At 30.3% G+C, this 17,067-nt stretch overlaps 1 protein-coding gene and 1 long non-coding RNA gene across 6 annotated transcripts in view; one reads left to right on the forward strand and one right to left on the reverse strand.

Annotated features, from left to right (window-relative positions):
- Positions 1–311: 311 nt before the first annotated feature.
- Positions 312–17,067, reverse strand: part of LOC131664102 (uncharacterized) — a 40,158-nt gene continuing 23,402 nt past the window's right edge. For 4 of the 5 annotated variants that reach the window (XM_058934969.1, XM_058934968.1, XM_058934972.1 and 1 more), the window contains 4 exons: positions 5,314–5,519; positions 3,572–3,663; positions 3,229–3,421; positions 312–3,114 (listed from right to left, as the gene is read on the reverse strand). In XM_058934969.1, the coding sequence (XP_058790952.1) occupies positions 2,834–3,114; positions 3,229–3,421; positions 3,572–3,663; positions 5,314–5,519 (772 nt within the window). In that variant the 3' untranslated portion in view covers positions 312–2,833. The remainder of the gene's footprint in view (positions 3,115–3,228; positions 3,422–3,571; positions 3,664–5,313; positions 5,520–17,067) is intronic. The other variant, XM_058934970.1, reaches the window with a different exon arrangement.
- LOC131664103 (uncharacterized) lies at positions 7,868–12,014 on the forward strand. Its single transcript, XR_009301910.1, has 2 exons — positions 7,868–8,244; positions 9,309–12,014. It is a non-coding gene; the product is annotated as an uncharacterized LOC131664103 (long non-coding RNA).

The raw sequence follows: 17,067 nt of genomic DNA on the forward strand, positions 1-17,067 counted from the left end.
TAAAACTTCGTTTCATTTTCAACTACGTTAAATACATGCCTAATTTATAATTTTTGTGTTTTAACTTAACGTATGTCTAAAATATTATTCTGTTATATTCAATAACTTTAACATATTTGTTATCTTCCTGAACAATTAAAATATATCACTTATTCGATAATAAAATAATAATTAAATGTTTCTGCAATTGAAAAAACGGTTACTTTACTAATCTAAAAACACTAGTCTATATGTCTTAGAATGATTATTGGGAACTAAGATTAATATAGGTACAGGTAATTTGTGGGCTTCCGGACAATTGTAAACGGTTTTATTGTGCACATAAACTGTTATGCACAATAACATGTCGTGAATCAGCGTGTACCAATTCTTACTGTGCAAAATACTTGTTACTGTGCACAATTGTCCGCACGCCAATTTGTATACCTCTGCAGTTTAAAATTAATTTAGTACTTGAACTAACAATATCAGTAACAATACAATGATAGAAGTACATTTAGATGAATATAGCTGCTGTGGAAATTAGTCTTTATACATTAAAAGTGTTCTTTTATTATACTGTGCAGTGTGATAATCAGTTAATGGCATGACAGATTATTTTATTAAGATTTAATAAGTGTAGTATGCAATTATTCTTTATTTCCTGAGCGAATTTATTCATCGATCATAATTTTTACATGCTACATATAATTATTAGTATGTCTATAACAAGAGAGACGACCAGCGCCAGGGTGAACGAAACCAGCGTTCTGATTTTTATACAGTTATATGTATATGATTTCGAGTTAATAACATCTTGTATTTTTCATATTACATGTTTTGAATGAATAAAATTATCTGTAAAAATGACATCAATAGTAACATTGTTTTGATTTTGTTACTCTCTGAGTGTTTGCACTCAATAGATTTTCTACAGCAATAATAAATATTATGCAACTAACAATTAGTCAAATCACTGCATTGCAGACTAATGACCATCCTGTGGATAGATCATGCCTAATACCATTGCTCTATAAAAATAAAAGTTTCAGATTGAGTATGTAGTATTTTAGCAATTGAAATCTTTCAATATAAACTGATATTGATAAATATTCAACGATGCAGAAGATGTATTTTGAAAATAAATAGAACATTCACTTATTTGGCGATTTTTTGACGATTTACGTTGTATATATTGTAATATTTTCATCACAAATGCCAAAACCTATTTTTGTTTTAATGCAATACACAATCATACATTACATTTGGTAAGAATAAGATATAGACTTTTGAGTAATTAAAACGCTGAGCCTTATGTTATTTTTATAGCTTACAAGGAAACTACCAGATTTGTAAAAAAACGATTATGACAATACTTTGGGAAAATATTCTTGTTAAAAAATAACAAACACGTGTCTTTCTGTTTTACTTCATAAATTCTTTTTAGAACTTATGGGTTGTATATTAAATATATTGAAAATCAATACCTTCTTTAACTTTACAAAAAGAATCAATAAATTAGTTAGATTAGTTAGATGTATTTCGAACGTGTGTTTAACTCAACGAGCGAGATGCAAGCAAGTGAGTTCGTGAAGAAAGATTTGTAGGTACGAAGGAAAAAGTTATAGAACGAGAGAAATGATCGAATAGTCCTATGCGTAGTAATTAAGTTCGTAACAAAAGTTATTCCTTGCGTTGAGCGAAATCCATAATTTTTAAATTAGTCTCTAACAGCTTGATAAAAGTTATTAAAAGTATTTGAACCGTTTAAAAGTTACTAAAACACAGTTTCATTGAATAAACGTACCGATTATGAAAATTTTCTAAGGATTTTATTAACAAATTTTTTGATACCAAAATATTTGAATAGTTCAAAAAAAAGTTATTGAAAAAAGTTGAACCATTTAAATTACCAAGTTAAGTTGCCAAGCTAGGACAATTTTAGTTTAGTTTCATCTAATTTTAATTTCATCGAATATTTTTCTTCAATCGGAAGAATTTGATCTTAGCGTTCTATTTCTTAAAAAATTATGTAAAGTTAAAAAGGTTGTTCAATATGTTAAATAAAAAGCTCCGTAAGTTGTAAAAAGATCTATAAAATAAAACTGAAAATCTCGTGGATTACATTTTTTTCTAGGAATATTTTCTTAAAGTATTGTCAAAATCGATTTCTCGCAGGTTTGGTGGTCTTTTGTTAGTTACAGTGGTATATTAATTATTACAGTACGATAAATGGTATACATTTTGGATTTTATATTACATCAATATTTTAAACCTGTATTATACAGCGCTTATTGACAATGATTGTGTAATTTTTTTGTATGAAAATGTCAGGAGACGTAGTTATATTGACTTTTTTCAATAAAGTTGGGACCGTATAGAAAAATTTCAGAGTCTATCGATTGTTCTGTAGATTAAGTCATATATATTTTTATATTATACACATAGTAATATCTCGTCTTATTATTTGCGTACAGTTAAAAACTAATACATCATCGAACTTATGGGTAATCACGTAATTTTACAGAGTTCATCTTGTTCAATGGTTTATTGTTCACAATTCAAACAACTTTGGATTTAAGAATTTGTGTGTATTATTGATATAGTACATCCAGTAAGAGCCACGCATGCTGTGTTGATAATATGCAAAACAATAGTTAGTTTTACTAGGACAATGCCTATAGTTATTTACATCGGCAATTTCAGTGTTATGTCAAAGGTACATGTGCACTTAGTGTAAAGTACAAATCGTTATAATCTATTTGAGAAGAAATTTGTTTATAGTACGAAAGTTGATATCAATATAGATATACATAACTGAACTTGTTGATGTGTCAATGACTAAATAAGTGAATTACAAAACGTGTAAGTTTTCGCAGCTTTTGCTTTTACTATCATTTAAACACATCTTATTGAGTATTTCGCGCGCTAGATTGAGGCTTAGAGCCGTTTTGCTTCCGTGCAGCTTCGACATAATCTTGCCTTTGCTGCCTTGGCGGCGAAGTTTACGATCCCGTGATTCACGCAGCCTAATTTGCTTTAGTATACCAACGAGAAGTTCATCAACGTTATGCTGAATGCCACTGGAAGTTTCGATAAACTTGCACTCTCGAGACGTAGCTAGTTGTTTACCCTCTTAAAATAAACAAAAATTCTTTATAATGCATGTGCACTGGCTTTAGAGTTTGCGATAAAATAAATCTCTAATAGACGCAATCAAATTCAATTCAATCATAGAAATTTACTTACCACTTGCGTTAATCTGGCGGCTTCTTGCAAGATCAGCCTTATTGCCAACGACGATTACTGAACGCTCTTGTGTATAATGCTCTCGCCAAAGGTAATTCAACATCTCTTCAGCAACTTGGAAGCTGGAACGTGATACTATCGAGTAAACAACCACGCAAGCATGAGGCTCGTACGTTGAGAGAGAATTTTCCAACTAAAGACAAATTGATGATTATGTATTGCGGACCTTTGAGCCTCAAAATTCATATGTCAAAGATATTTTTCTATAAAATTGCTCTATAACATGGAGGAATAATCATTTAAAGCTCCGATGAATTATGAAGTTTTCTATAAAACAACTTACACTCATTTCAATATGCGGGTGATCAATAAAGATCATTTCCGATTCTTCGCCGTCCAGCAATATTGATACAGTTTTTTCACCAAATTCGTCATCTGCAAAAGACCAAAAATACAATTTTAACACCAATCAACTAATAGCATGATATGGATCAGAAACTCTTTTCACATATCATCAAAAAATATATTATTTTCAATAGTTATTATAAACAACAACTGTTGGTAGAATAAAAAGAACCGAACAATAAGAAAAATTTTATTCGTTTGGTCTTATCATCATAAATAAGACATAAGCTTGAAATTTCAGCAAGCGAATTCATATTTTCGTAAGGATTATTAATCTGCTTAATAAGTTTAATCAACTTCTCTTTTTTCCCGTTGAATGATAATAATAATGAATTGAATTTTTTCACTTTTGTACCAAAAGATTACGCGATATTTACATTATCATAAGATTGGTTTTATCTAAGAATTGGAGGAAGAGGAAACATAATGGTACTGAAAACGAGGAAATAAATCTGAGAAGATAAATATGCGTGAAAAACTGTCGCTCTGCTGCAATGAGATTACAAATAGTCTGAAGGGTAAAGTGTGTCTTTGATATATTTTCAACTAGAGAACAATACAAGTAACAATGAGCATTCTATTAAAAATAATATTTTCTTTTTCGAAATACATTTAATTCAAATATCCTGGTTCAGATGACATTCTTTTCAGGTATGCCGCAGGCTAGCTCAATAACATATATATATATATATATATATATATATATATATATATATATATATATATAAGCAACAGTTATCCACTATTGAAAGATGGAATAAGGCCGAAATGATCATTTCGTTTCGAGTAGAAAGTACTTCCTTGTCAATCCAAGGAAATTTAGGTGCTCATGTAAGATATAAGTATTATGTGATACTATTTTATCACTCAAATAACATTTTTCATATCTATAATATTATTATTTTAATGACCCACAGGAAATACATGCAAGTTGTAGTGTGACGGATTAAGGGTTCTTCTTTGACGTTGCCCAATCGTTGAAGATAGGGTTGTATGTGTGAAATAAAAACAGTGACAATGATGATTAACTGTATGTATTTATTAATGGAAAACTATAGAGAGAGAGAGAGAGAGAGAGGTTGGGTGTGTGTGTGTGCGCGCGCGCGCTTAAATGCCTCCCCCGTGCCGACTCTATCTCCGTTTTATATTTCGCTTTATCGTCTCCACTTATAATTATCCCCGTGGAAGTACAGATGTACTTGCATGCGCGGCCTGAAAAACCTAACGAACATTCTCCAAGCTGTCAGAACGTGGTGAACGCGAATAAAAGAGGAAAACGGAGACAAGTGATACAAAATTGATAGTGGTGTCATTGATCAAATAATGCTACTCACTACCGTTAAGTTAAAAAAATTATATGTGCTTATTTTGGAAAAGTTTTGATAAAACTCGATAAGACCGAGAGGTCGTAAGTTTGAGCAGCTTGTAAGGTTCGTGTGGGTTTGAGGCCTCAAGCAATTTGAGCTCGAAAAACCCGTGTCGGCTCCAGTCTGATTCAACGTAACTAAATCGAGCTAAACCTCATTCTGCTCGAGCTTTTTGAGCTTTATTGTTTAAATAGAATAATGGCGTGAATCTCTAAAATTTTGTAAATAAGATAATCAATAATTATTAATAATTCGAAACGGTCGACTTGTTTGTGTAAAAATAAAAAAAAATACATGCCAAATTTGAGCTTACCTAGACTAGCATCGTACGTATTCATGTATTCACTAGTCATGAACTGTGACACGAGAGCTGTTTTACCGACTCCCGAATCGCCTAATAAGACTACTCTGTATTTTGTGGCTTCCTCAGCTTCACTCTCGGTGCTATCAGCGGCAACGCCCTGTCCACTGCAGCAGCTACCTTCAAAGGGTGAACGTTCGCCCGATACATTACTGTTCCTACGAATATGCGTGAAATTTTAAATATTAATGAGACGTTGGCTAAAATATTACTTCCGCGTAACTTTTCATTGGTCTCGTATAGCTACAAACTGCAGTCATACTCTTATATAAACTTTCTGTACGTTCAATATCGTAGAACGTTTTTGGAGTTTTTATACTTAATGGTAACATTATATTACCAACAAATTTAGCAATAGTGGCATATTATGAAAAGGGATAGTCATATTGGAAATAGTTTTTTCCACGTATCAAGAAGACTTCTTACTATATATCGATTTTTTAAAATATCGCAACATAAGACGATTACGCAATGTTATTTTAGTCTTCAACCAAATGTAAAATTCAAAGATTTCGTCTTAGTTCTAATACAAAGCATCTGTTGATTACATGCGTGAGACTGCAACATGAAGTTATGCAAACACCTCATAATGGGATTCACATATCATCGTTACGCTAACTAGCTCAAGGGTTATACAGTTAATATGTCATAGATGTAGGTGATAAGTAAAATGTATGATTTTTCCCTATACGTAATACATCGGTTCCGTTAGGCATTAAATGACTGAAGAAATTGCAGTTGTGTATATAAAAATTCAAAAGAATATGGCTATGACATTTGAAGGGGATGAAATGGAATGAGTACAGACTTATGAAATCGAAGTAAAGAATGTTGAAAATTTTTTCCAAAATATAATATTTGTTTATTGAAGAGATATCCCACGTTTAATTTACTTTCATATTTTGCATCTGGATTTAATATGCAAAGAATCTAAATCATTATTTCGACAAACACAATGGTTTAATATGGAATAAAATAATCGTAAATCTAGCTACAATTAATTCAAATCTAAATTATCGTTGTATAAATCAGATAGTTATATATTATATTTTTTTGAAATAAATTTAGATTGTGTCGTCAAAAGTCTTATTGAGAAGATAAAGTCACCCAAAATGTAAATAGAAACAGAGTTTGGTCGAAAATTGGCAAGAAAATATCAGATATGAATCAGCGTGCTCAGTAGTAGTAACGTGATAAATAACTCAATGTTAGTCACAAAGCTTTTCTCAGATGACTGAAATATAACGATGACGAAGAGAGAGAAAGAGAGAGAGAGAGAGAGAGAGAGAGGAATAAGTTAGATACTACATATCGATGAACCACCGAGGGAATGCGCGCTGCGAGTTTCTTTGCTATTTTTAGGTCCTGTTCATTGGATCGTGTGAAATCTATTGTTTTGATTTCTTCTATTAAAACCTTGCTGTGTTACGATTTATTTATCTCTTATATTGTAATGTTTTACTTTTATTGCAGAAAAATCGCATTTTCTTTCTGTGAGAAGTTTATGAAATAAATATTTAAATCGAATAAATTGACCGAAATAGGAAAGTTCACGACGAAAAGTCCATGAAAAAATACAATAATATAAAAATTCAACAAAATCAGTCCACGAAATAAATTTGTACATCTGTTATTTCAAAAAACAAGTTAAATACGGTACATCCAATCAGAACGTTCAAGTAAATAAGAGAAAGAATTTTTCCCAAATCATCGCCCTAAACCTCACTGATGTCGAGAGGCTTCTTGGCTTGAATTCCTTTCCCGTTAGCTTCGACGTAGTGAGTGATTTCTTGGAGTAGCTGTCGAGCGCACAACACGAAAATTGGCAAAACCGGTAAAATGCTCTCTTCGCAAATAATTCTAAGAGTTCTTTACTTTGTCTCGACATTATCGGACTTATATCACTTTGTTATATTGTCTATTACTTGTATATTGAATAAATGCACCTCAAATGATAAACTGGAGCATTTTACACTTTTATCTAGCAAATAAACATTCTACACTTGACCCACTCAGAGTTTGCTATAGATACGAAAGCAATAACGCATCGAATGAATTTATGGGAAAATGATGAGAATGCGATCGAACATTATTGAGTCTCGCTCGAGGCCAGTTGTTTTGGGAATGCTCCCATTTGCTTTATTTCCACTGTCATTGTTGACACATGAATTCAAACATTTGATAAATATTCCGTTCCTATATATGATTGCTTATTGATTCGCTTTAATGATATACGGTAAGGATTTGATGCAAGCATTAATTGAGAAAAATTCCAATGGAATAACTATTGGAAACATCTGGTGTGCATAAAAAGTAAAACGTATAGCATAGCTGGGAAAGAGAAAGTAAAATTATTCGATAGGAAGGCGCGAGCCTTGCCTGCGGAGCGCAGAGATGCAAGCAAGCTCGCGTCTGAAAGGGAGAAAAATGAGCTTGACGGCCGAAGAGCCTTCTAATAGAGCACTTGTGTGAGAAGCTCGCATTCTCCACGACGCTAGCGTCGGTATCTGCTGCCACGTGCGCCGAATGGCGGTTCGAGAAAAAGGAGGATAGATCATTGACTGGCGATTTGGAGCGCGCCTCAGATATCGGCAAAGAACTTGGGATTTGGGAAATTCTCTTCGATTCTCTGCCCACGTTTCTTCTTGTGGACAGAGAGCTTTTGTCTGTTTTAACCCGAGAATATCCCCACCACCGAACGCTGAGAAACTACTGTTCGAGCTAAAATTCGGATGCCATGCACGCAGTCGACGCATTCGTGAGAGCTCTTCTCAAGAGTGAACACAACTATATAGAGTTGTCAACTTTCGCTTCTCAACTAATTTCGCGACTTCGCGCTTCATCAAAAACGTCAACCAGCTTTCAACATGGAAGTAGCAAAAGGTCAGTAGGTTTGTTTCTTCAAAAGTATCTGTTCGAGTATCTTTTCACATCGAATTTATCTATAGAACAAATGTTTTTTCTAATATTATATTTACATTTTGTTTAAAAATTGTCATTGTTATTTAAAAATATTTTTCATCAAGTTATACTATAGTAGCACGAACTAAGAAAATAAGAAATAGGATTTGTTCTAAAAGTATACGTAGAAATTGTGGGAAATGTTCTTTCAATAATATATCGCTAATATACAATGAAACAAGAAAGTTTTTTCTCAGTAACCTTATGAATGCTTAACGTATACTCCGACAGATCACTATATTTCAAAAGTATCTATCCAACTATTTTTAATAATTCCTTTTTTCTAATCAACGGTAACTACTATTTTTTTAATTGAACAACTAAACACTCTTCAGATTTTGACGTCTTTAATGTGTAGCCATAAACATTGATTATACATTTCTTAAGATGAGTTACGCAATTTTTATTTTCTAAAATTTTATTACAAATACTCAATTTCTTTTCACTATTGACAGTTGGTTTAATTTTCAATCTTCAAATTATTTCAAACCTTTTAAAATATAATTATCTCATTCCTAGGTACTTCAAATAGAGTGAAATAAATGCCTTATTTGAGATAAAGTTAAATGAATTATATTCGAAATATATTGCCTCCACTATTAAATTACATATTTTATTCATTAAAATAACTGAGTTAGTAGTAAAGTAGTTTTAAGACTCGTGTCAGTTAAAGAACTCTTCTTACTTTTTAGTTAATTTTTAAAACATTCAAAACACATCATTCGTCTTGGACGTTGTTTATTCTAATATAATAAAACTTATACTATTCTCTGTTTGATATATACCGTAGCTGTAATAGATAATTCTCTTGAATACTTTCAATTTTTAAATAATATTTCGATTGTAAGAAAATCGCTAATATGCAATGAAACAACTCAAAGTTTTTTCTCAGTAACCTTATGAATGCTTAACATATATTCCGACAGATTACTATATTTCAAAAATATCTATCCAATTTTTTCTAATAATCCCTTTTTTTCAATTAGTGAATGACAATTCGTCGAGCTTGGTGACACAGTCCAACAGCAACATCAAATCTCTTTCACAATCAGTAAAGACTTCGCAATCCGTTGAAAATGTTGAAAAGACAGCCACTATGCAGACAGCAAATTCATTCAAATCTGTTACTCAAACATCAAAGAAATCACAGAAATCGATGCACTTCGAAGAAACAATTGAATATGATACAGAAGAGGAGGAAGAGGATTTAGAATAAAATGAACAACACAATACTTTGATCTCACGATTGCAAAATATGATGTCAAGTTTCACTCAAAGATGTCAAAGCATCATTGTGAAAGCTGCAATTCTTATACATTTTTTTCTTACTTATGAGACAAAAACATTATTTGAAAGTAAATTAGAAAAGTTAGTTGGTTATGTAAGTAAATATATCATGAATATACGTCTAGATTACATTAAATCGCACAAAATTTTGACATAAAAAAAGTATTTTTACTGTATCAAACGTAAATCATTCGAAAAAATTTGGCGAGCAAGTAATTGTAGTACTAAAAATATCAAACTATTTCCAGATGCGAAGAAATCAGTTTCAAGTTCCTCGACTTTGTACGATTTATTTTTAGATTATGACCTACTACAAATTCCAAATATTTTACTTTCTTCTCAACACATGTTCATGCTTCTCAGATATCACGTCATTAGAATTATTGTTTTATTGATTTAACAAAAGTGATAATCAGTTTTATTCAAAATTCTGCAAAATCTTAAAACTATTGAACATCATATTGTATTACATACGTTCATTTTAAATATGAAAATAACGGCAAAAAATTAAAAAATTATATTTCTGAGAAGTAAAATGGTTACTTGAAGTATAGATAGATAGATAGTTTTTTAAAATATTTTCACACATTTAATAATTTTTAGAAAACAGAAGGATTGTTATATGCAATTAAGTTGTTTTGGCCACACGGCACATTGGACATCATCCAGTAAATGATGAGATGAAAAGGCATGTAAATAATTTCCTTTGTTCAATCTCTACATGTATACTCAAATAACTCGACTTGTCAACATAATTTATCAAGAAATATTGTAGCGTTAAACAACCGAAAAGGTCGCTCGTAAACTTTTTGTGATTTTATATATTGTCTTGTTCGATTTGCGGTTATTTAGAAGATGATATTTCTATTATGTCGTTTTCTAGGTATGTTGCATTTCAACTTGCAAAGTCTTAGAATATTTAATGTTACAAAACATTATTATTTTTATAAAGTATAAATTTTGACACATAGATTACGTTTTAATCCAAAGCGAATATTTGAAGATATAAAATAATAACGCATGTATTATTTTGTCTTTGAATGAATTCTTTTGTATGTATTTTTTTATAAAACTCAAAGACAGATCATGAGACTATATTAGAAAACTTGAAAACTATTTATAAAAAAATTGTTTAAATAAATTATGAATTAAGACAAAATCCATAATGTTGATGTAATAAGATCATTAGTTTGTTATGTATAATAACTATAGTAAAAATTAACAATAATTTGAACATTAACAAATTTTTTTCATGGTGAATTCAAGTTATAATTGTAAAATAATATATTAGTCTATTTTATTCGGAAGGCAGAAAGCAAATGAAACCAATAGGATGTTTTTCATTTGATTAGATTGATTATTATATGTAATAAAAATAAAATCGATATATGATTTATAATACTTTAAAAGCCCTAGTAATAAATATCAAATAACAACAACACGATATACATATCAGCAATACTTAATCAACATATACATATGACTGAAGACCATACGTATAACGATTGACAACCTTGGCGACATTAATAAACTATTAGTTTGGCGCGGATCAGATCGAAATATTTTAACAATTTATTAACCTAATACCCTATATTAGTACTACAAGTTCCATGTTGAAATTCTTTGTTTAAATTTATTCAGAACAAGAATTTTTAGATATGGGGGCTGTTTTTCAATTGCAGACTTTGACATCGATTAAAAAACCATTATTAATAATTATACATATATATATATATTTATTTATTTATTTATTTTAAAAAAACTATCTTACAAGATGTAGTTATTATCTGAACAAATATAAAATTTAATTGAAAGTAATAAGTACAGTACAGTGTATAAAACAATATAAAAGGTAGAACGGAAAAAGCGTGTGAAAGAAATCACAGGGAGTATCGACAGAAGCCCTAAGGATATAGCAGGATATATCGTCTATCTCCGAGAAATAAGAGGGAATAATTTCTAATAGAAAAGGCTTAATCTTGTCATGGAGAAACGGAAAATAGGCGATTGCTTGAGACACTTCTACGGCAATCTAATTAATAACATCATACCATGAAGCCTCAGAATCGAGTCCAATATCTTTCAATATCATTCGGTATAGTTTATTAACAAGAACAACGCTAGCTTTCTTTAATATTTTGGAATTTCCTTAAAAATTTTATAAGAAAAAATTACGAAAAGTTCATGGCTTTATCATTCAATTAAATACTGTAACTTTGATATAGTAAATTCTTAATATCAAAATTAAATTGATTTATTTTTATACACTTTGTCTATGTACTATTTTTTTTTCAAATTGATTCATAGCTCAGGAACTTCTGTCAATTAGTTTTAACGACTTTCTATTTCTATTTATAATTATGTGCACTAGAGAGACATGCACAAATAAACGAAAATAACAACTATCTCTGTTTATTGTTAGCGAACTTAAATTTCTGACTACTCTTTTTCATTGAACTACGTATAGCGTGAATTGAATAACGAAACTTAATTTTGAACATTCAAGCTCTTCATTTATGTACTTTCCGATGAGCGACTTTCAATTAACGACTTTCTATTTATAATTATTTGCACTAGAGAGACATGCACAAATAGATGAATATAACAACTATTACTTTAATAAATAAAACAACTATCTCTATTTATTGTTAGTGAATTTAAACTTCTGACTGCTTAAAGATTTCTTTTTAATTGAACTACGTATAGCGTGAAATGAACAACGAAACTTAATTTTGAACATCCAAGCTTTTCATTGATGTACTCTCCAATGAGCGACATCTTACAATTGAATTCAATTGATAAATTAAATCAATCAGTTGCAAGCATCACAAGGGGAACCATCGTCGGTATTAATGGTCGGTAAATTCGACATCGATCACTACTAGGCTCCTGCTTTATCTAATTGGACTAACTGTGGACTGTATGTAACGTAGAAGTTGTCTCCGTAGAGGATATGTGAAATAAATGTTTCCAGGGCAACAATAATCTCGCGAACAAGTAAGAGTAAGGCCGATAAGCCGCAAACGTCAACAGAAGTGCACAACAGAAATGTAATGACTGGATTATCCTTAACAAGTGTTAAACCATCGGGCAAACGGAAACTGGAAAAGGCCATTACTAAAGAGATCGAAAAGGTGCTTTCCTCGGAACTCAACGAGGAATCAATATCTGGACTAGCAGAGACATTAAGTAGTCAATTTTATGTCCTAGATATGATAAATTTAAGTAAACTGACAAAGGACCAGTAAAATGGCTTACACAAGAGTATATATCAAATAAAAAAAATGGTGACATTCTTCATTTAATAGGCTCGAATGATTACAAAGGGAAAGACAATTGGTAAAGTGTTGGCCATACAGGTAAAGCTAGCTAATGAGAAATTATTTGGAAGATAGATCTAGATATGACCTTAGTCAAGCAATCAAGCAAAAGATAGGAGGAAATTCTGCACACGGTACTGAAAGAGGGAATAGAGAACTTAGAAAACGGAAGATCGCGAATTTAGTAATAAACTAAATGTTGGCAATTAATTTAGTTTTGAATGACATAGGTCTTATTTTTCTGCTTGGAAATATATGATATTTCGTTGCCAGCAGAAAAATAAGACCTTTGTCATTCAAAACCAAATTAATTGCCAACATTTGGTTTATTTCTAAATTTAAAACAGGTGACAATTACTAACAAATTAAAAAAAAAAAAGTTATTGTAAATTTAAATGTTAAAAACCTATGATTTTTATACAAGTGATTTGTGGCTTTATAACAATATTTTTGTATTAAAAAGATCATATTCAGACTTCTCTCAATAAGTAGAATAAAATTAAAAAAAAAGAATTAATTATCTTCTTTAGATTGGGAGAAAAGTAATGTTAAAGTCTCGCCATGCGTTTTAAAGACACTCAGCGAATTTTTGAGCGATCCAAATAACGGTGGTCGACTTCCTCCACCACAAAAATCATTAATTCTGTTTACGTTCAATCGTGAATGTAATGCATGTACAATTGAAGAAAAGTCTAGATATTTCACAGTTAAAAGAACCTTGGCTTTCTGCTTCGGATCGCTTAAAAAATTTTTTGTTATTTATATTAATCTTTTAACAACAAGTCGAAAACTTTAACAACCTGTAACTTTTTTATTAATTGACGAATTTTCATGTGGTTTTTCTTCAAATTGAAGCTCTTTTGACCATCTACCGATATACATTGTAAAACACCAGAAAAGTTTTATAATACGCGGTTAATGGCATTTTGCAACTAAGCAATATTTTAGAAAAAATTCCCTGAGTCGTAAATTAAATTTTTTTTTGTTTAAATTGCAGTTTTTGATTATAAACTCTAACAAGTACCGATAAAAAAATTGGCGTCACTTTGCTTAACGATTCGGACTGTAGACAAAACGAAACAGTTAATTTGTTGTTAACCGTATGTATCCATTGAAATTAACATTAGAGCTTGCGGCTTCAAAGCTCATAATCTTTACGTAATAATAACTACATTGAGGTACATGGAAAATCTCTATGATTAAATATTGAACGGTAATTATTAAATAAACGATTGGCCTTTTTGTGTTAATAACTTTTTATCTAATTAACATGTATTAACGTACGACACATGCTTTTGTAGGTCGTGCTGAGACGAACAAAAAACCATTAAACCATTTTTCGATTCAACTGCTAGTAAAAAAGATATTACGCGAAAACATGAAAATAGATAAATTTTTTTTTTTTTCAAATGGCTGGTTAACAATGTTCCGCACCGATTTCAGACTTTGGATGAAGATATGTTATTACACTCATTGTCAACTATCCACGGTAAAAATTTCGTGCTTTCCAGAAAAAAGTACGCGAAACGCTCTTTTTCGGGCTCTATTGCCTGGACTATTTTAGGAGACACTTTTCCTAATTAGATAAGGCTGCAGCTGTTTTAAGTGTAGCTCGTGTTTTTGTGGCGTTTATGTAAATGGTTTACAGCTAGAGAATTGCTGTATCATGTGCTTTAATGAGGCTTTATCTATGAAGTAGGTTTGCGTAGCATATTCTATTTTGAATCCATGTTTTATCTTAGCTATAATGTTATATTGTCTGGTTTAATATCGATTTTTTTAATAATGAGATAGATTTTTGGTAAAAAGGTGTCTAGAAATTTTTTTTATTTCTACTTTCCATGTGACAATTTTGTTTGTTTATAATCTTGTATTAATTTATAGTTTTGATATATTTCAAGATAAGAGTTTTAATATGTACATAGTTTGTTGTTAGTTTTTTTCTTCTTAGGTTTAGTGATAGTGCGTTGTTTTCAATGATTACGCAATTTGTTGAGCATGTCTTTAAGATTTCTATCAGCCGTAAAACCACTTATTGTGGCTATTTGTAAATTAGAGATGACGACTGTATCATCCAAAGATTTGATTTTATAATTTTTAATTGTGCTGTATACGTTACTGGTGTAATCAATTTTACTTTAGTAAATGCTTCGAAGGTGTCAATTAAGATTTATTTTTTGACTCTCCAGTTTCTAGTACGTTATACATCGGATACGCTGTATTTTTGAGTTTTCCGAGTTTTCTATGTGCGATGTCCGCGAGAGTTATGAAAAGAAGATTAGACCTAAGGTTTTGATTTATAAGTCATTGAAACCAAAATTTAATTCTATTTTATAATTAGTACTTTTCTAATTTAACAAAACAATTGCTTGTGATTTGTTTTTAGAGAATTTCATTGTTTGTTGCATCAAGGTTTCACTATTTGATAGTTTTTCCTGAACAAATAGAGTTACATCGTCAGCAATGATGGTTACACGAATTGCGATGGTGATTTATCCAGACATGAATGGGTAATTAATTATAAACAAATTAAATGTTTATAAGACTATAAGAAATTTATTAATTGTTACAGCAAAATTCAGAACTGATGCCCTGCATTAGCTATGTTATAATAAATACACTGGTTCTTTCAGAACTGAAAAATGTTGTATTGAACTTGAGATACTGAGATTTAAAACAAAGCAGGTAATCGACGGAACCGTTGAACTAAAATTGCAATATCTAAACTTCTATTCATCATTTTTTGGATCTGAAAAAGTCCATGAGTTTTTTATAAGATGAGAAATGCATGGCCGTTTTATTAATAATAAAAATAAATAAAAAATAAATAATAAATAAATAAAAATATTCATTAAATGATTAATAAAATAATTATAAACATTTAAACAACTGTATTGTATATAACTAACTTGCTATTAAATTTAAACCAATCCATCATGAAAATTCAAGTTCAACTTAAAATAAAGAAAATGCTTTTGAGTGAAATTGTTATCTTCAGCGATAGCGAAACCTCCTTAGGTTTTTAAACTAATTTATAGTCGGATTTTTTCATAGCAGTTTTGAAAAAACTTTTAGTAAAACAGAAAATTATTTGAATTTAATTTTCTAAATATAAAAAGTCTATCTTTTCCACATTTGTTAGAAGATTATCAAAGATAAAAGCCAAAGAAAAACTAAATTTTGTTTCGTTGCGTAAATAAAAATAATAAAATAAATAAAATCTTAGCGCAGTAATATTAAGAGTGAAACGCCAAAATGATACATCAGAAAATACTTTACATATCAGAAATATTCTAATACATATGCAATGATTGATGACTTCAAAATATAGGTAAACAATGAACTTTTAAACTTTCAATAACAAATAGGTTTCCGAGAAAAATATTTAGACAATGTTTACTTTTATAAATAAGCAAAATCAAATGAAAAAGACAAAATTAAGTAGTGTGTGGAAGACAGAAATCAGCTTACGAAACTTATCCAGTAAAGTTCCGTTGTACTTTATTTACTAGATAAACTTTAAGATTTTCTCATTTTTCTTAGTCCTCTATCTTTGTAAACAATTTTTTTAATTTTTCTCTTGACGATCTAATTTGTAAACATATAAGCAAATTTCTAGAGGTTGTCTTACATTTTTTTATACGTGATTTTTTAAAATGGATCAACGTGAAAATCAGAGACTACACAACCATACAAAAAAATGAGAGCAACATACGCAAGCGTTCTAAATATAACTTGCTTGTCTTTTCCAAACATTTTCAGACATTTTTCTTTTTAGGTTGTGTGGAATGAATCCATCCTTGTTTAATATGAGTTCTATCTATTCGTCACATTACTTAAATGTCGTACACTCAAGTCATACTTTTGTCCATTTATATCACACAGAGTAGAATGATTTAGCCGTAGATTAATTTTTTAAAGTGATTTTTTAAATAACATATTGATAATTTATTAATAAATTGTATATTTCTTTCATTTGCAAGAAGTATCTAACATTACAGAAATCGTCTATGACTTGATTAAGCAAAACATCCTACTTCTTAGTCCCACGAGTTCTTATGGAACTGAACAAGATTATCTTGTCGCAATTGGTTCAATAGTCACATCGAACATCTTAATTTCGCGCACCGTCGAAGAG

Source organism: Phymastichus coffea, unplaced genomic scaffold (genome assembly GCF_024137745.1).
Source record: "Phymastichus coffea isolate CEN01 unplaced genomic scaffold, Cenicafe_Pcof_1.1 PCOF00040, whole genome shotgun sequence".
Lineage (NCBI taxonomy): Eukaryota > Metazoa > Arthropoda > Insecta > Hymenoptera > Eulophidae > Phymastichus > Phymastichus coffea.